General features: G+C 44.8%; 1 protein-coding gene across 1 annotated transcript in view; it reads left to right on the top strand.

Moving 5' to 3' along the window:
* The window catches only part of SMC5 (structural maintenance of chromosomes 5), a 277,372-nt gene that overhangs the window by 116,684 nt on the left and 139,838 nt on the right, over positions 1-20,850 (top strand). The window contains exon 11 of the mRNA XM_069763546.1: positions 3,142-3,255. Within this exon, the coding sequence (XP_069619647.1) occupies positions 3,142-3,255 (114 nt within the window). The remainder of the gene's footprint in view (positions 1-3,141; positions 3,256-20,850) is intronic.

Below are 20,850 nucleotides of genomic sequence, written 5' to 3'. Positions count from 1 at the left end.
GTGAGGGCTTTAATTTCTCTGACTATGAAACGGATAATTATTCCGGATATTCTACATCAAGTGAGGCTCCCTGTGAGTCATCTAAATTGCCTAAAAAGCGCAGCTTTAAAAACTCTTCCCCTGCTTTATTAACATTGGAAGGGATCCCAGCATCTGATGACTATCCAACTGAGGGTTTTATGGTGTATCTCCTCAAATCATTTTTGACCACTATGAATATTTGTGGTAAAGATGTCATCCCTGATCCTAAACAATCATTTAATTCAAAGGCTTCCCAAGCTTTTATAAAAAAAGCTTTTCCAAGAGATAATAAAATCTGTAAACTCTGTCACTGAGTCAATCCCCCCTAGCATAGCTACTGGAACTTCACTTGCTCAAGAATCATTTGCATATAAAAACAAACTTGAAAAAAACTAACAAAACTTATCTCAAGCAATCTCTAAGCCTTCAGAATTATTGGAGGGGATTCAGAAAAAAATGGATCTTCTAAAGGCCAATTTAAACAACTTTGAGGATTTTAGAAGGAAGAATAACGTTAAGATCAGGGGTATACCAGATTCAATTCAGGCTTCCCAGTTGGAGAGTTATGTATCATCAATGATCTCTAACTTATTTCCTAACTCTACCGAAGGCCCTCTGATAGAAAAGGTTGTCAGAATACGCAGACCACCCACGCTTCCCAGGGATTTATCATGTGACGTCATTGTTACTTTTTACCCAAATTGGGTCAGGAACGCGCTCTTAGGTATCTCAAAAAATCCGAGATTTCTCTCTTCCCCTTACAAGCAACTGGTTTTTTATAAGGATTTGTCTAAAGTCACTCTCCAAAACAGGAGAGTTTTTTCGCATACCACAAGAGAACTACTGCGTGCAGGCCTCTCTTACTCCTGGACAAGATCATCAACCCTCCGGGTGAGACTTCCGTCAGGTTTATTTCATGTTGCCTCTCCGGACGAGGGTATTGAATTTTTAAAACGCATTGGAATCAACTCCTCTGAAGCCACATCCAGTTCCCTACCAACAACTTGAAGGGTAACTGTTCTGGTTGAACAATCTACAAAGATCTGTTATTTGACTAGCTGTAACAACTTAATTCCACTTTAAAAGTTTTTTTTTAATTTTTTTTCGTTACTTGATTGTTTCTTGGATCAAAACCGAACTCTCCTCCACTAGGTCTTAGGGGTGCCATGTGCACTCTGGGACTTGGGCAGGCATTATTTCACACATTATGCGACCTTTAATCTACTTTTATCTCACAGGCTATAAAAAACGTGTATACTAATATTACTGAGCATCATATAATATTGACTTTTCAGCGACGTTATCTGATATTCCACTTATTGAGTTTATAAGTAGGCATCATATTCATACAGTATCTCTCTATACTTAGGCTACTTTGAATCCGACATGTATATGGTTGTTTTCTCTTTTAGGCCCAGCTATTAAGCAACATTTTTCTTTACTGTAAATGCTTATTATTATTCTACTTCATCGCACAGGCTACTTTAATTCTGACTTGTATACTTTTGTCTATTCTCTTGGGCCTAGTTATTAAGCAACATTTTTCTTTACTGCTAATGCTTATTTTTACTATACTGCATCGCAAGACTAATTTAATTTTCGTCCCTTTGTTAGTGACATATATATGTAGTATATTTAAGCTACCAATTTATGGTCTGTTTTCTAATGCCTGATATTTCATTCCCCATTTCACTTGGGGATTCCTTTCCTTTTCCCTACCCTATGTTTATTTCCTTCCCCTTTCTCTCATTTCTACCTGTTTAAAATTGAAAATACCAATAAAAACGTTTGAAAAACATACGACATTTTCATCGCTTTTGCATTTTTTGGGAGGATTGATGTCTGAAAATTGCAATGCTGATGTTTTTATTTTTTTCCTTTTACTATGTTTTACCATACAAGCTCACAAATGTTACATTTTGCTAGATTCGACTTTACGGACACGGTTATATCTTTTTTTTTTCTCCCTTTATTTTTAATAGAAAAAAAAGTTGATTTTTATTTTTTTTTCTTAATATTTTTTTGCATTATTTTTTAGTTATCTTGGGGTACTTTTATGTACTGTAATACTACAGTATTGCAGTGTATAAGAAAAATCATGATCTGTTGAGCTCAGCCTAAGGGCTTGCTCACACGCTCGCTCACCCAATTAAAAATCGAATTGCAGTCGGCCCAGTGTTATCTTTTGGGGCAAGGCACATCTGCGATTATTTTCTCATGCCGATTCAGCACGAGAAAACAATTGCAGCATGCTGCTCTGGGCACAAATACAAGTCTATAGGTGTGTGTGAAACATCGGACTGCACTCGTTTGTCATCTGAGTGTAGTCCAATTACTGCGGACACAGGCAATGAAGGAGATAGAGAAATTACTTTCTCCTTCTGCTGCGATTCTCTCATGCGAGCGAATCGGAGCATAGTGCACTGACACTTGGCTCAAACTCTGACAGTGTTTGATCCGAGTCTCATTTGCATAATTTACCCAATTCTCTCACGAGGGAGGACTCATTTCTTGTAACCCTGGCCTGAGTTTCACAGGAGTACCAAGATGGCAGACGTTTTGACGTTAAAAAGGCCCTAGGGTGCCTAGTTTGTCCATTGGTACCCTGTAATCGCATCTCGGACCACTGATGCAACCATGTACCCACAACTCCTCCATTTGTGTAATTGATAGCAGCAGCTAAATGGTTAATAACCTCGGCCAGAGCTCCACTAAGACTGTGGCTGTTAAATACAGATGCCAGCATCAACCGCATGTGGCGCAGGCTTAGCTTCTGAGCCCCTCCATGCTTGCCGGCCCTCGCTAAGGAAACTTATGCACATCTTCATGCGGTAAGGGATTAAAGGAATCCTTAACCACTTCTATTGCCATCTGAGACATTAGACACATGCCTCCATCTGAAATGTCCTTTACGTTTTCTTGGTACAAATGAATTCCACCTTGTGAGCAGCCCTATTGACAGTACACATGTGCTAGACAATTGCTTTGGCTTTGAAGTAATAAGAAGGTTAAATATATCAGGCAAAAGTAAAAGCAAAAAATATATTTTATTGTCTGTATGCATTCAAGGTCTTGCTGTTTATTTGTAATTCAGTATTACATTCATTTATTTTTGCACAGATTAATGTGAAAAACCACCTGCATGCCAAATATGTGGAAAATCATATTTCTAAGAATGACATGAGGGCCTTTGTCTTTGAAAGCCAAGAGGATATGGACACATTTTTGAAAGAGGTAAGATGAACTGTAAAAGATGGAAGAAAAAGTGACACCCTTAATTGGATTTTGCTTTTTTGTTTTCGTCAACATAACATTTTAATAAGGGGAACACATCGGATCTTTTTTGCCCTCACATGCGGTCATCATTATTCTATCATTTTATTTTCTCAGTCTCCCATGACGGCACCACCAGAGAGAGGGGATCCGCCCTTCAGGGACAGGAAACCTATAAAAGGGCAGTACCTCTCTCCTGCATCAGTTTGGTTTCCTGTCCCTGACGGGGAACCTTCTAGGATCGTTACCTGAAGATATGAAGAACCTGGAGCCGGCCAGTCGGGGTATGGCAGCGGGGCGGCCCCTGTCACGGTGTCCATTGCCGCCACTGCTGTGACCGATGGGTCTGCAGAGTGCGCGGGGGAAGCGCAGCCGCCACTCCGGATAGGAGGTAGGGGCTTAAGGGACCCGGACGCCAGGAAGATCGCACCAGAATGGGCACTCCCGGATTCGGGGCGGTCGCATGCGTGCGGTGTGCTTAGGGTACACCAAGATGGCCGCCACCTCGGATATAGTGCCTATTCATTTCCGGGTCCCGGGCAGTGCGCGCATGTGCAGAAGAAGAGGAGAAAAAAAGGAGAATCAGCGCTTTCCCGGTGACGTAGCCATGGAGGCGGGGGCTGGTATTGGCGCCAGGTTTTTTAATCAAGGTGGAAGCGCAATTCATTGCTGCATGCCATCCAAAGCCATGGAGGACAGCGACCAGCAGCTCCAGCCGCCGCAGCCATTACAGCCGCAGCAGCAGCGCCACAACCAGCGCAAGCCGGATGTGCAAAGGAAGAGGTCCTCTGCCGACACTCTCAATACTCGGTCCAGCAGCCATTCCACACAGCATAGCAAAGGCTCCAGTGTTGTAAACCAGCCGACACCACCACCTGCGGATCTGATACAGGATCCTATACCTCCTCCAGAACCGGTACCTGTGGCTACGCAAGATGGGTGAGTGATCTTCGTGAAAGTTCACTAGTATAATGGGGTCCCCTCTTCTCTGTTTATTTTAGGCAAGGAAAAGAACGGGGAAGCTAAACACAGAACCTGCCCACTGTGTGAGAAACCCTTACCGCAGTCCTGGGATAAGAATTTGTGTGATTCTTGTATGGGACAAGTCCTCTGTGAGGAAACCCCTAACTTTGCCTCTGAATTACGATCCGTAATAAAATCAGAAGTAGACGCAGTGTTTAAATCCCTTAAAGGGGAAAGGGTTAAGGAGAAAACAGCCATACTCTATTGCCACTCCAATTCCTCTAGTTCTGACATTGGAGACTCGGATAGACGGGATTCCTCCTCCTCTTCCTCGGACAACGAGAGCGGAGGTCGCCACTGCTTTCCTCTAGATGAAGTTGATGCACTTGTGAAGGCAGTAAGATCGACCATGGGGGTCCTAGATCCACGGGCTGACAAGACAGTACAGGACATAATGTTCAGAGGATTAGGTCAAAAAAAGCGCAGAGTCTTTCCTATTAATGAAAACACCCAAGCCTTAATTAAAAGGGAGTGGGAAAAGCCAGAAAAAAAACTCGTCGGTACCCTCCCTTTAAAAGGAAATATCCCTTCGACGAAGAGGCTTCTACTTCATGGGATAAGGACCCTAAAATTGACGTAGCAGTAGCCAAGGCCTCAAAAAATTTGCTTTGCCCTTTGAGGACATAAGAACTCTGAAGGATCCCCATGACAAAAGAGCGGATACCTTCCTTTAAAGGGGCCTGGGAATCGGCCGGTGGATGTTTAAGGCCAGCAATAGCAGCCGCATGCACTTCTAGATCCCTAATGATTTGGATTGATAATTTAAAAAAACAACTAATAGAATCTATTCCCATTTTTAGAGGGGCGGCAGCCTTTCTGGCAGACTAATCGGCTGACTCAATTAAACTCGCTTCTAAATCAGCAGCCCTATCAAATGCAGCTCGTAGGACTTTATGGTTAAAAAGCTGGTCAGGCGACCTACAGACTAAACAGAAACTTTGCTCAATCCCAGGGTCTCCCCAAACAAAAATTTCCCTTCACATGGATGATATTTTGCAAAAAGCAGGAGACAAGAAAAAAGGGTTCCCAATCCTGGCCACACCATTTGTTAAACGTCCCTTTCGGAATAGGAAATTGTTCCGGAGACGGCCCCCAAGGGAGCAGAACAGATGGGATGATAGGAAAATGAGAGATAGGGGGTTCCTTTTCGGTAATTCCTCAAGAGCGAAAGAGACAACTAAGTTACACCTCCCCCAGTGTGGGAGGGAGATTATCTCCATTCCTCCCGGCCTGGGAAAAAATCTCAACCAGTGTGGATATTGAATTTGATAAAATCGGGACTTCAAATAGACTTTACTTCCCTTCCTCCCCAAAATTATGTGGTCACCCCGCTAAATTCCTCACCTCAACAACAGCAGGCGTTAGAACAGGAGATTATGAAGCTCATAAACAAAGCCGTCATCCAGGAAGTTCCCACACGGGAAAAAGGAACAGGTTTTTATTCCCTGTTATTCCTAGTTCCAATACCGGATGGATCCTTCCGCACGATAATAAACTTGAAGAAGCTGAACAGTTATGTAAAGAACCAAAGTTTCAAAATCGAGTCAATAAAAATCAACAATCAAAAACCTGTTTCCGGACTGTTTCATGATAGTGTTGGATCTCAGTGACGCGTATTATCACGTCCCCATCCACAAAAACTCCCAGAAATACCTCAGACTAGCAGTAATCATGGGAGTGGAAGTAAGGGAATATCAATACAAAGCTCTTCCCTTTGGCATATCAGTGGCACCCCGCATATTTACCAAATTAATAGCGGAAATGATGGCCCATCTAAGAGAAAAAGACATTTTGATAGTTCCATACATGGACGATTTTCTGATTGTAAGCAATTCAGCCCAACACTGCCTTCAACAGTGTGACAGAGTGAAAGAAACTCTAACAGAGTTAGGGTGGCTTATAAATCTTCAGAAATCAAAACTAGAACCGACCAGAGTTCAAGAGTTTTTGGGCCTAACCTTGGACTCCATAACACAGGAATGTCGTCTTCCAGACCAGAAAAAGCAAAAAATATTAAATCTTGATTCAAAAGCTTGCTCAAACCCTCGTATGACCCTAAGAAGGGCTATATCATTGCTGGGGTCCCTTTCTGCCTGCCTCCCAGCAGTCCAGTGGGCACAACTCCACACGAGAAACCTCCAGTGGGACATTCTGAGGAATCAGAATACACTAAGGGGACGTCTAGAAGACCACATCACTCTAAATTCAGCCACTATTCATTCCCTAGTTTGGTGGTTGGATCAACAACCTGTCAAAAGGGGTCCCTTGGATAATAGAGGTATCTCGAATAGTTACCACAGATGCAAGTCCCACGGGGTGGGGAGCTCACCTGGGCAACAGTGTCATTCAGGGAATCTGGAGGGGTCAGGAATACAAAGCTTCCTCAAACCAAAAAGAACTCTGGGCGGTGGGCAGCTCTCTATCCTTCCTTCACAACCTACAGGGGCATCATGTCCGGGTGTTTTCGGACAATCAGGTAGTGGTAGCCTGCCTGAATCACCGGGGGGGGGGGGGGGAGGACCAGAATGCAACGCCCTAATGAAGGCCACTTCCGAAATCTTCAGTTTAGCAGAGAACAACTTCCTATCCCTTTCTGCGCTACATATAAGAGGAGTAGAAAATCAGAAAGCAGACTTCTTAAGCCGTACCCATTCAAAGCAGGGGGAATGGACTCTAAATCAAAGCGTCTTCAATCAGATCACAAAGCTTTGGGGGGTCCCTGTAATAGACCTTTTCTCTGATCGCCCATGACGGCACCACGGAGAGAGGGGATCCGCCCACCAAGGACAGGAAACCTACGGATAAAAAGGCGGTACCACTCTCCTGCATCAGTTGGTTTCCTGTCCTTGATGGGAGACCTACGGACTTACCGAAGATCGACGTTGGAATTCCGGGGCCATCCAGTCCGACTCAGGCAGCCCCGGGGTCCCTCTGCCTCGGCTGGGGTGGTGACCCGAAGCGCCACCGCTGAAGGCTAGTGGGCCTCTAGGGTGTGCGGGGGAGGTGACAGGGAATTCGCGGTCACCTCCCCAGGTAAGATGCAGCAGCGGCAACATCCAGGGGGGTCCCTCTGTGGTTGCGGGAGGTGCGGCGCGGGCCTCCCGAACAAGCGTCAGCCTGCACACTGCACTGCCATCAGGCATGCAGAGCCGCGCGGCAGGGACTGCATAGGACCGGGAGCGCCGGTCAGCAGTGCCATATCTGCACTCCGGGCGCCATCTTGTGAGTCAGGCGCATGCCCGGAGTTTTGCTGGTCTCGCGAGGCGGCGGCTCGCGCAGGCGCCGACGGTCGCTTGAGCACATAGGCAGTCTGCGCCGGCGCTCGTCGTCGTCGGCTGGATGCTACTGCGCAGGCGGGGGAGAAAGCCAGCGGCCGCTCAGGCATAGCCATAGGAGCCGCTGAGGCTCAACTGCGCAGGCGCCGGCGTTCGGCGCTCCTCGCCGTCAGCTAGGGTCTACTGCGCAGGCGCAAAAAAAAAAATATGTAGAGCGGCGGGAAGCTTTAAATAGAAGAAGCTACTTCCTCCCAGTGGCTCTGCAATACATCGCAGGAGCCTCAGGAGCTACCAGTCGCTGCAGCGCAGCAAGTGCTTTTAGCAGCGACCGCAGACCAGCAGCAGGATGAGCGACCCGGCATCGCCCTTGCCAGAATCACCTCCACCTATTGCATCGCCGCAGCAGCAGCAAAAAAGGCGACAGCAGAAAGGTCACCAGGACACCAGTAAAGATCGCCAAAGGTCCCAACATAGTAAGGATTCCAGTGCGGCGTCGGGGAGAAAGCCAGAGGCAGAGAATCCCCAACTGGTATTTATGGGTCCTGGAGGTGGTAAGTGGATCTTCGTGAAAGTCAGAGACAGTAAGATTATTATTTGTCTCTTTTAGGGGAGGAAAAGCATAGGTAAAACAAAGCACAAAGTCTGTGCCATCTGTAAAGAGGATCTTCCACCCGCCTGGGAGAAGCAGCTATGTAATTCCTGCATACAGCAGACGGTATCCGAAAGCCTGCCTGGGTTTGCAACCGATTTAAAAAACCTAATTAAAGAACAGGTGGAAGACACCTTTAGATCCCTTAAAAAGGGAAAAAAACGGAGAAGGACCAGACACAGGTCCCCGTCCCCGGTCTCAAAATCTGACAGCGATAGTGCGAGTTCAGTATCCTCCGACTCCTCCACCTCATCTTCATCATCCACTTCTTCCTCAGGCGGACACAATTGTTTCCCGCTAGAGGACACCGATGGCCTCATAAAGGCAGTGAGAAGTACTATGGGGTTGGTAGACTCCCACCCTAAAAAATCGGCACAAGACATCATGTTTGGAGGCTTGGAACAAAAAGAGAAGAGCTTTTCCGCTTAATGACGCAATTGCAGCTTTGATTAAGAAAGAATGGAAAAAACCCATGAAAAAGACTCTCCTAACTCCAAAAAGGAAATACCCCTTCGAGGATGAATCCTGCTCCTTTTGGGAGAAAGCCCCCAAATTAGATGTAGCAATAGCGAAAGCATCAAAGAAATTCGCTCTCCCGTTTGAGGACATGGGGGTCCTAAAAGACCCTATGGACAAGAAGGCGGGCGCCTTTCTCAAAGGCTCTTGGGAGTCAGCGGGAGGAGGCCTAAAACCGGCAGTAGCAGCCGCATGTACATCTCGCTCCCTAATGATCTGGTTAAATCAACTAGAGGGTCAATTAAAGGGGAAGACTTCCCGAGGCTCGATGCTGAATACTTTACCAGTAATAAGGGGGGCTGCGGCTTTCCTGGCTGATGCCTCGGCAGACTCTATTAGATTAGCCGCCAGGTCAGCAGTGTTTGCTAATGCGGCCAGGCGTGCCCTCTGGCTTAAGAACTGGCCTGGCGATCTGCAAACAAAAACAAAACTGTGTACTATCCCCTGCGAAGGAGAATTTTTGTTCGGTTCTACATTAGACGACATCTTGGAAAAAGCAGGGGACAAGAAAAAGTCCTTTCCCTCTCTAGGTCTCCCCTCTTACCGGAAGCCCTTTCTGAACAAGAGGTTTTTTCGTAAGAACCCGGGAAGAGGCCAGGGAAAGTGGGAGGATAAGAGGAACAAAAATAAGGGGTTTATCTTTAACAAAAACCCCAATGAAAACAAGAAACCTCCTCAATGAAGGTTCGCCCCAGGTGGGAGGGAGATTATCTCTCTTTCTCCCAGCCTGGGAAAAGATTACCTCCAGTCAATGGATTCTGAACATCATAGAATCAGGACTAAGGTTGACATTCAAAAGATGCCCCCGTCCCTCTTTTACGATGACATCCACAAGATCTTCGGCAGAAGAACAGCTGGCACTAGAAAACGAGGTCATCGGGTTAGTGTAAAAGGAGTACTCCTGGAGGTTCCCCCTCAAGAAAGAGGGCAAGGGTACTATTCCCCTCTATTTATGAGGAAAAAACCAGACTGTTCCTTCAGGACCATTATAAATCTAAAAAAACTAAACGATTACCTGGAGGTTCAAGCATTCAAGATGGAAACGATAAAGTCATCTATCAAAATGTTGTTTCCCCAATGCTTCATGGTGGTCCTAGACCTGAAGGACGCATATTATCACGTCCCAATACACAAGGATCACCAGAGATTCCTCAGGATGGCAGTTCACATCAGGGGAGTCCTAAATCACTTCCAGTTTTCAGCTCTACCATTTGGTCTTGCCATAGCCCCAAGGGTTTTCACAAAACTGATCGCGGAGGTAATGGCTCACCTCAGGGAAGAAAATATCCTAATCGTACCATATCTGGACGATTTCTTGGTGATAGGCTCCTCCCCGCAACATTGCGAGGATCAACTGGCGATAGTGATACATTCCTTAAAGGAATTGGGTTGGCTAATAAATATAGAAAAATCCAGACTAATGCCTTCTCAGGTCCAGGAGTACCTAGGTCTCACTCTAGACTCCAAAAAAATGGAATGTCGGCTCCCGGAGAACAAGATACAAAAACTAAAAAGTTTAGTATCAAAGATCCAATCTCTCCCCTCTATAACACTCCGTCTGGCCATGTCCCTCTTAGGCTCCATGACCTCTTGCATCCCCGCGGTCCAGTGGGCCCAATTACACTCAAGAGATCTTCAATGGCAGATATTATCGGAGCAAATCCATCTAGGAGGGCATTTAGACGGGCGGTTAACTCTATCTCCTCGCACCAATCACTCTCTGACATGGTAGAAATCGCAGGAAAATCTTTCCCAGGGAGTCCCATGGGTAATTCAGATCTCGAAGGTCCTGACGACAGACGCAAGCCCTTCAGGGTGGGGGGCTCATCTGGGCGATCTAGTAGCCCAGGGCATTTGGTCTCCATCTCTAGCAAACAAATCCTCCAATATGAAGGAACTTCTTGCGGTAAAATTTACCCTTCAGGAATTCTTGGGGGTCCTTCACTCTCACCACGTAAGAGTGATGTCGGACAACCGGGTGGTAGTATCTTACCTAAATCACCAGGGGGGTACCCATTCCAAAAATCTAATGGAAGTGACCAGCTCAATCCTACAAATAGCCGAGAGCAACCTCCTATCCCTAACAAGCCTGCACATAAAGGGAGTAGACAACTACAAAGCAGACTTTCTCAGCCGGTCCAGCCTAAAACAGGGAGAATGGGAACTAAATCAGTCGATATTTGCCCAGATCACAGAAAAATGGGGTGTTCCCAAAATAGATCTCTTTGCGAGTCATCTAAACAAAAAAGTAACCTCCTTTTGCTCCCTATCTCCTCTGGGGAACCCAGTAGCCGTGGACGCTTTCATGATGTCTTGGGGTCACCATCTGGTCTACGCCTTCCCTCCTCTTATTCTGATTCCAGCAGTGCTGAGGAAGATTCGGGAGGACGGGGCGTTGGTCATCTTAATTGCCCCGTTCTGGCCGAAGAGACCTTGGTTCTCATGGATGAGGAAGATGTCAATATCCGACCCTTGGGTATTACCAGACCTCCAGGATCTGTTGTCACAGGGCCCAGTCTGTCATCCGCAAGTCAAGAACTTGCACTTGACAGCTTGGCTCTTGAAATGAAATTATTAGAAAGCAGGGGGTTCTCTCCGGGGTTAATCTCAACTTTGTTACAAAGTAGGAAGCCGGTTACAACAAAACAGTATGGCAAGATATGGAAAAAGTTTCTCTCTTCATCAGGTGCAAAAATAGGGAAATAAATTCCCCTTAATTCCATATTAGAGTTCCTACAAAACGGGTTGGAGATGGGTTTAGCCACTAGCACCCTAAAAATTCACGTGGCAGCATTGGGAGCCCTATTCAATTTTGACTTAGCTTCAAATAGGTGGGTCTCTAGATTCATCAGGGCGGCAGGAAGATCGAGGCCTCTTCCAGTAAAAGTTGTTCCTCAATGGGACTTAAACTTGGTCCTTAAAGCCCTGACTAGTCCACCATTCGAACCATTACACGAATCTACAATAAAAAAACCTATCTCTCAAAACAGCTCTATTAGTCGCCCTCACTTCTGCCCGTAGGGTTAGCGACTTACAGGCTCTCTGTCAACCCTCCTTACACACAATTTCTAGAGGATAGGGTCATTTTAAAAACAGACCCAGCATATCTCCCGAAAGTGGCTTCAAAATTTCACAGGTCTCAAGAGATATCTCTCCCCTCCTTCTGTCCCAACCCTAAAAACAAGGAGGAACAAACATTACATACACTAGATGTAAGAAGATGTCTCTTACATTACCTAGAAGTCACTAGAGAGAGTAGGGAGGATTCCTCTCTGTTTGTGTGTTTCCAGGGTCCCCGGAAGGGGAAAAAAGCATCTAAAGCCACCATAGCAAGATGGATCACGGACGCCATCAGTCTCTCATACTCGGCAAGTGGGATGTCCGTTCCCGGGGAGGTTAAGGCTCACTCAACAAGGGCAGTAGCAACTTCCTGGGCGGAGAAGGCCGGAGCTTCCATTGACCAGATATGTAGAGCTGCTACCTGGTCCTCACCATCCACATTCTATAGGCACTATAGATTGGACCTAATCTCCTCTTCAGACCTTACTTTAGGTAAAAGGGTTCTGGAGGCGGTGGTCCCTCCCTGAATGTACTATCTATGCAATTCTCTCCGTGGTGCTGTCATGGGCGATCAGAGAAAAATGTAGTTCTTACCGATAACGGTATTTCTCTGAGCCCATGACGGCACCCGTACATTCCCTCCCTTCACTTGTGGGTGCTCACATCAAAATAGTGCCATAGTCTATTCATAGTTTTAAAGTCACGCGGTATCTCGTTATGATATACAGTTAAAATTAACAAATGTTTTAGTAGTCTCCCATCGTTCTCTATGTAAAACAACTGATGCAGGAGAGTGGTACCGCCTTTTTATCCGTAGGTTTCCTGTCTTTGGTGGGCGGATCCCCTCTCTCCGTTGTGCCGTCATGGGCTCAGAGAAATACCGTTATCGGTAAGAACTACATTTTATGCCAATGTAAAAAACAGAAAAGTAAAAAATTTGTTCTCTAGACCCCAGGGGGGGCCCCTCAGGCGCTGGATGCATTTACGATTCCCTGGACTCAGGGTCTCGCATATGCCTTTCCCCCTCCTATACTTATCCCGGAGATCACTGCTACACGTCATCACATGCACACCGGTACCACGCGGATTCAGCATTATTGTGGTAGGTACCATTATTGCATTTTAAAAACCGGAGAAAAACACATGGAGTACAAGTCCCATATTGAAAAGGTAAAAATACACGTTTTTATTCAGCAATATTTAGAAACACCTAATCATAACCAATACAGTATGTACAGCAAGGGAAACTATGGATAGCACTGAAAAATCAGAGCAGCGGCAGCCCCCATGAACCACTGATACAATTTCAACCTAAAGTGCCATTAGTGCATATTTAAAGGTAATGATACCGCAACAGCCGGACATCTAAGAATCAACTACTACTACTCCCCCAGTGGGGTACCGCTCATCTGAACGGCATATGCCATAATCAAACCGGTTCAGCAGCTCTTACCCATTCAGTCGGTACATAGGGGTCACCGCCGCAGCCCCATCGCGCGTTTCGCGTCGGCTTCGTCAGGGGGCAGTGCGGTGCATTGTACTGGGCCCGATTTATATAATGCCTAGCGTTCCGGATCAGGTGCGCCTAATTGCGGCGCATGTTTTCCGTTGGTCGCGCCGGGAAGTGCATCCTGTGCCGCATCCAACATGGCGCTGCGGTTCACAGTCGCGTACTAAAGACACCACTGGATCGCAAACGTCATTACAGGGCGCCGCCCACAATGCCCCGACGGCAGACCACGGAAGACATGCGCACTAGGCCCCGACATCAGGTAAAGTGAAAAACAGAAACACCATCATTCTCAATACAAATTTAGGATACTTTATAACACCAGCTTGAAAAAATGATTTTAAAATCCGAAATGTGGGCCTACTGAAATGTATGTTCAGTAAATGCACTCAGTACTTGGTCGGGGCTCCTTTTGCATCAATTACTGCATCAAAGCGGTGTGGCATAGAGGCGATCAGCCTGTGGCATTGCTGAGGGGTTATGGAAGCCCAGGTTGCTTTGATAGCAGCCTTCAGCTCACATGCATTGTTGGGTCTGGTGTCTCATCTTTCTCTTGACAATACCCCATAGATTCTCTATGGGGCTATGGTCAGGTGAGTTTTCTGGCCAATCAAGCACAGTGATAGTTGTTTTTAAACCCAGTATTGGTACTTTTGGCAGTGTTTTTTCCATCTCCAAAAAGCTTGTCGGCAGAGGGAAGCATGAAGTGCTCTAAAACTTCCTGGTAGACAGCTGCGCTGACTTTGGTCTTGATAAAACACAGTGGGCCTACACCATCAATGACATGGCTCCCCAAGCCGTCACTTATTGTGGAAACTTCATACTAGACCTCAAGCAGCTTGAAACACCTTGGAACATTGAGCGACAGTCCAGTTCTTTTTCTCCTTCGCCCTGGTAAGACGCTTCTGGCTTTGTCTATTGGTCATGAGTGGCTTGACACAAGGAATGGGACACTTGTAGCCCATGTACTGGATACCTCTGTGTGTGGTGGCTCTTCAAGCAATGACTCCAGCAGCAGTTTACTCCTTTTGAATCTCCCACAAATTTTTGAATGACCTTTTGTTAACAAACCTTTCAAGGCTGTGGTTATTCCGGTTGTGCACTTTTTCCACCACACTTTTTCCTTCCACTCAACTTTCCATTTATATTCTTGCATACAGCACTCAGTGAACAGCCAGCTTCTTCAGCAATGATCTTTTGTGGCTTACCCTCCTTGTGGAGTGTCAGTGACTGCCTTTTGGACATCTGTCATCAGTATTCCCCATGATTGTTGAGCCTACTGAAACGGACTAAGGGACCTTTTTAAACGCTTAGGAAGCCTTTATAGGTGTTTTTTGTTAATTATTCTAATTTACTGAGATAATGACTTTGGGGTTTTCATTGGCTTTAAGCCATAATCATCAACATTAACAGATATAAACACTTGAAATAGATCACTCTGTTTATAATAACTCTATATAATATGAGTTTCACTTTTTGTATTAAAGAACTGAAATGAAAGGAAACCTCTCACCAGGTTTGGCCAATATGAGATGAGGCCACTGCCTTTCAGGGCTTATATACAGCATTCTATAATGCTTTATATAAGCCCCCAACCCGACCTGGAACAACTGAAAAATAAGTTTTATTATACTTGCGTGGCGGTCTGGTCCGAGGGGTGTTTCAGGTCTTGATCCAGCGCCTCCCATTTTCTTATGATCGCCGTTCTCCTGCTTACTTCATGTGAATGAAACATCCCTACGTACTGCAGTGTTCAGGTGCTGGGCCTCTCTGATCTTTCCCAGCACCTGCGCACTGCAGTACGTTGCTCTGCCCTCAACAGGGAAGATACGTGCGCCTGCTCAGGAGCGCAATGCCAAGCAGACTGTGTGGATGATGCAGGGATGCGTCATCATCCACATGAACCAAGGAGGAGGACGGTGATCATAAGATGGGAGGCATCGGGCCAAGAAGAGCGACACCCCTTGGATCGGACCACCCCACAGGTGAGTATAATAGTTATTTTTCAGTTCTTCCAGGTTGGGTTGGGGCTTCTATCCAGCATTATAGAATACTGTATATCAGCCCTGAAAGGTGGTGGCCTCATCTCGTGTCGAGCAAACCTGGTGACCGTTTCCCTTTGACTTCTTGATATTCTAATTTTGTGAGAAGCACCTATGCATATGAAAATTGTGATCATTCTCACCTGTTTGGTATAATTGGTTACTCATACAACTGAATATTATATAATCATAAAAAATCCCTGACTTTTTGCAAGGGCACCTAGAAGAATTTATGCTGTTTTAAAGTCAGTGTTGTCACACCAGATTTTTTTTTATTTTGATTTATCTTCTGTATATTCACTCTGCATTTTGTTAATAGTTTAACTTATTTTCAAAAATTGGTACTTCTACTTTTGAAAGCATTGTGACATTTCCACCCCTGACTAAGGTTTGTTATATGTACAGTACTGTGCAAAAGTTTGTCATAATACAGATTTGTAGGATACCACACGAACTGAATAATCTGAGGTATTCATTCAACTGGTTATTTCCTGTAAACAATGATTAGTAAAATATATAAACAAATAAGACATAGCTTTTGTTCTACAAAAATAAAAAGAACAAAAAATTCCACATCCTAGAGATCACTGAAAGAAATATTCAAGTTGCAAATCTTTATTCATTATTTAGTGGAATGGGTTGAGAACAATAAAACATAAAAATGTCAATGTAAGTCAAAATTAATATCCCATGGAGGTCTGAATATGGAATGATACTCAAAATCAAAGTGGAAAATCAAACTATAGTCTTATCCAACTTCAGTGGAAATGCCTCAAGACAAGGAAAAGATGCTCAGTAGTGTTTGTGGCCTCCACGTGCCTGTATGATCTCCCTACAACGCCTGGGAATGCTCCTGATGAGGCGGCGGATGTTCTCCTAAGGGGTCTGCTCCCAGACTTGGATCAAAGCATCAGTCAACTCCTGGACAAAACCTAAGGCTATGAAATAGGATATAAACTGGTTTGCATGCAGCATGTAAGTGCACATTCATACTGTCCACTGAACAGAAAAAAAAGACATATAATGACTGAACACCCTGCAGTAAATAAACAGCAATAGTATATGAAAATAATATAGGCTACTTAGTTAACAAGTTTTTTGATCAGCAAAATGCAAAAGCCATCCCACCTCTTTATGGTGACCCTAATTGGGACAGTCCTAACTGATATAAAAAATCTTACCGTTTGTCAAGTGACATGCATGTAGATGAGGGCTGAGAAGGACTGGGCCCAGCTAGTAGACACACAGCAGTGGGAACCACACCAATATAATGTCCGGCTCAAAGAAAAGGCAGGCCATACCTTTATATGCACATGGTGCAAACAGATTGAAAAAATCTAAGGCTATGAACTGGGTTATGAACTCTGTGGTGCTTCATGGCGTTGGTTAATGGAAAGATATATTATGTCCCAGATGTGCTCAGTTGGATTCAGGTCTCGGGAACGGGCACACTAGTCCATAGTATCAATGCCTCATCATGCAGGAACTGCTGACACACTCCAGCCTGGCATTGTCCTGCATCAGAAGGAACCCAGGGCCCAATGCACCTGCACATGGTCTCATTATGGGTCTTAGGATCTCTTTCTTGTACCTAATGGCACTCAGGGTACCTCTGGCTAATACATGAAGGGCTGGGCAAAACAGCAGGAGAAATTGATTCACAGTCACTGTTGCGTCATAACTGGACAGTTTGATTTCACAGAAGTGTGATTTGCTTGGAGTTACATTGTGTTGTTTAAGTGTTCCCTTTATTTTTTTTGAGCAGTTTATATTTGTGTTGTAAAGTAAAAATTAAATTACGGAAGTAATTTGTATGTTCTCCAAAACTGCTCTAAAAAATATTAGTTTGTCCCACATAAAACAAAGCCTTATGCAGCCATGTCAATGAAAAAATAAATATGGCTGTTAAAAAAGAAAAGGAAAGGCTAAAAGCCTGAACTTCATGAATGTGACTGCAGACCCCGGAGTCCTCACAGTATGCACACCTCACGCAATCGGGATTCTCCACTATCTGTGGCGAGAGAAGAGCGGTCACGTGACCACAAGTATGCAATATGCTTACATCTGACCAAATTCTGACTGATGTGCGTGCTATGTCTTGCTAAGGCTACGTTCACATTTGCGTTCTGCTGGGCTGCGTCGGGCGCAGCCGCGGCGACGCATGTCCCATGCGCCCCTATATTTAACATGGGGGCGCATGGACATGCGTTTGCATGCGTTTTGCGATGCATGCGGTTTTTTTGCCGCAAGCGTTAGGGCGCAGAGGACGCAGCAAGATGCATTTTTTTGCATCCAAAATTCGGCAAAAAAGGACGCATGCGTCGCCAAACTATGCGTTCTAGCATGCGTTTTTGTGCGTTTTTGTTTGCGTTGTGCGTTGCGTTGCCGACGCAACATCGCACAACGCAAATGTGAACGTAGCCTTAGGCTAGTTTTACACTAGCGTTCGGCAGGGCTGCGGACAAAAGCCTTCCTCTGTGAAGCCCCACCCGCTGCCACGCCTCTTCAGCTCTGCCTACATCTGCATGAGTCCTGTGAACCCTATCTTTAACATTGGGTACGCAGGCCATACGGATGTATGCGGATGCCTCCGCATGCATCATCTTGACGCTTTGCTGACCTGTGTCAAACGCAACATGTTAGATTTTGTTGCAGTTGGCACAGCTTCAAAACGACGCATGCGGAGGCATCTTCATGGCTTGCGTACCCAACGTTAAAGATGCGGGGTATCCAGGATGCATGCAGACGCAGGAGGACCTGAAGGAAGAGGTGCTGCAGTGGGTGGAGCTTCACGGAGGAAGACGGCTTTTGTCTGCAGCCCTGCCAAACGCTAGTGTGAAACTAGCCTTACTACAAGTGAATTCAGTGAGCCCGCTCATGTCTAGTTGGAATGTGGCTAGAAGTCTACATACAGTAACTGAAGTCACTGTAGACTTCCACCAAAGTCTGGAGAACGGATTTAATGTCTGTTCATGCCTGATCAAGTGGGCCATATGTGAATGACCGTATATACTCGAGTATAAGCCGACCCCCCCTAATTTTGTCACAAAAACTGGGAAAACTTAATGACTCTAGTATAAGCCTAGGGTGGAAAATGCAGCAGCTAATGGTAAATTTCAAAAATAAAAATAGATATCAATAAAATTAATTGAGACATCAGTAGGATAAGTGTTTTTGAATATCCATATTGAATCAGGAGCCCCATATAATGCTCCATACAGTTCATGATGGGCCCCATAAGATTCTCCATACAAAATACGCCCCATATAATGCTCCATGCAGTTTATGATGGACCCCATAAGATGCTACATATTAAAATATGCCCCATATAATGTTCCACAAATGCTGATTATGGCCCCGTAAGATGCTCCATAGACACATTTGCCCCGTATAATGCTCCACAAATGTGGATTATGGCCCCATATGATGCTCAATACAGATATTTGCCCCATATAATGCTGCACATGTTCCCATACAGATATTTACCCCATATAATGCTGCACATGTCCCCATAAGATGCTCCATACAGATATTTGCCCCATATAATGTTGCACATGGCCCCATACATATATTTACCCCATAAAATGCTGCACATGGCCCCATTCGATGCTCCATACTGATATTTGCCCCATATAATGCTGCACGATGCTCCATACAGATATTTGCCCCATATAATGCTGCACATGGTCCCATAAGATGCTCCATACAGATATTTGCCCCATATAATGGTTAGCACTCACCAAACCCGATGCTGTAAAAAGTCTTTATTTGGACATGGACAGGGAGAACATGATGTCCGAAGGGTGACAGCTGTTTCGCGCTACATGCGCTTCCACAGATCCCACCTGACGTGTCCCGGCTGACGTGTCCCGGCTTTGATGCGGGCTCACCGCGGAGCCCTGCATCAAAGCAGGGGATCTGACCTCGGACGTACTATCCCGTCCGAGGTCAGAAAGGGGTTAATATGACTATGATTAAATTAACATATATTCTGTAACTAGCATTACAGTAGTCCACAAAGTTGTGATTAGTCTATATATTTAAAGGATGAAAAGTAGTCACTGTGCTGTTTGGAATCAACCGTCTACTACACTGAACATGGACCAAAGACATCTAAAGAGAGAGTTGTCTCTGGAGATTAGAAAGAAAATTATAGACATGTTAAAGGTAAAGGCTATAAGACCATCTCCAAAGAACTTGAGGTTCCTGTTGCGACAGCTGCACGTATTCTCAGGTTAAGTGTCTGTGGGACTGTAGCTACCACTCTGGATGTGGCAGTGATAGGAAAATTAATGACAAATTGAAGAGATGGATAATACAAATGATAACCAAAGAGCCCAGAGTAAGTTCCAAAATCATTAGAGGTGAACTTCAAGTTCAATTTTCATCAGTGTCGGATTGTACCAGCCGTCCCTGTCTTGGCCAAAGTGGACTCCAAGGCAGATGACTGAGGAGGAAACCAGTGTTTGAAAGCAAATCATAAAAAATCAAGAATGGAGTTTGCTAAAATCCATATTGACTAGCCAGAAAGCCTTTGGGAGAATGTCCTTAGGACAGTTGAGGCAAAACTGTAGCTTTTTGACAAGTCTCATCAACCTTGTTTACAGACATAAAAATGAAGCGTACAAAGAAAATGGTATTGAACAAACTGTGAAACGTGAAGCTTGGTCTAGATCACAGGTCAAGGGTTCTTCAACAGGATAATGACCCAAAATACACTGTTAAAAAAAAAACACACAAGAATGGCCAAGTGCAAAATATTGGACTATTCTGAAGTGGCCTTATATGAGCCCTTTTCTAAATCCTATTGAACGTCTGTGGATGGAGCTGGTACTGTGACAGCTGGAGCAGTTTGCTCACGAATAGTGACCCAAAATACCTGTAGACAGATGCAGAAGTTTCATTGAGTAATTGCAATACAGAGATCATTTGTTTGCAGAGGTTGTGCAACAAAATATTAAATTAACGGTACCATCATTTTTGTACAGGCCATTTTATTAGTTTTGTCTGTTGCACCACAATTAGAGAGGCTGAAAGGAATGCTGCTGAACAAAAAGTGGAATAACGTGATCAAAAAGACTGATATAAATAAACATGGTACTGCTGAAAACGCCATCTTGTCCTGAAAAAAAACAATCACCCACACAGCTCAATCAGCGGGAAAATAAGTTATAGTTCTTAGAATAAAGGGTTGCAAAAATAATAATTTTTTATATAAAAGTTTTTATTGTACAAAAGCACCAAAACATTAAAAAATATAAATGAGGTATCGCTGCAATCGTACTAACCCGAAGAATAAAACTGCCTTATCAATTTTACCAAACATGGAACGGTATAAACGCCCCCAAAAGAAATTCATGAATTGCTGGTTTTTGTTCATTCCACCTTCCAAAAATCGGAATAGAAAACGATCAAAAAAGTAATGTGCCCGAAAATGGTACCAATAAAACGCCAACTCGTACCGCAAAAAACGAGACCTCA

Source organism: Ranitomeya imitator, chromosome 1, assembly GCF_032444005.1.
Source record: "Ranitomeya imitator isolate aRanImi1 chromosome 1, aRanImi1.pri, whole genome shotgun sequence".
Taxonomy (NCBI): Eukaryota; Metazoa; Chordata; class Amphibia; order Anura; family Dendrobatidae; genus Ranitomeya; species Ranitomeya imitator.
This window is presented reverse-complemented; position numbering and strand designations above follow the sequence as displayed.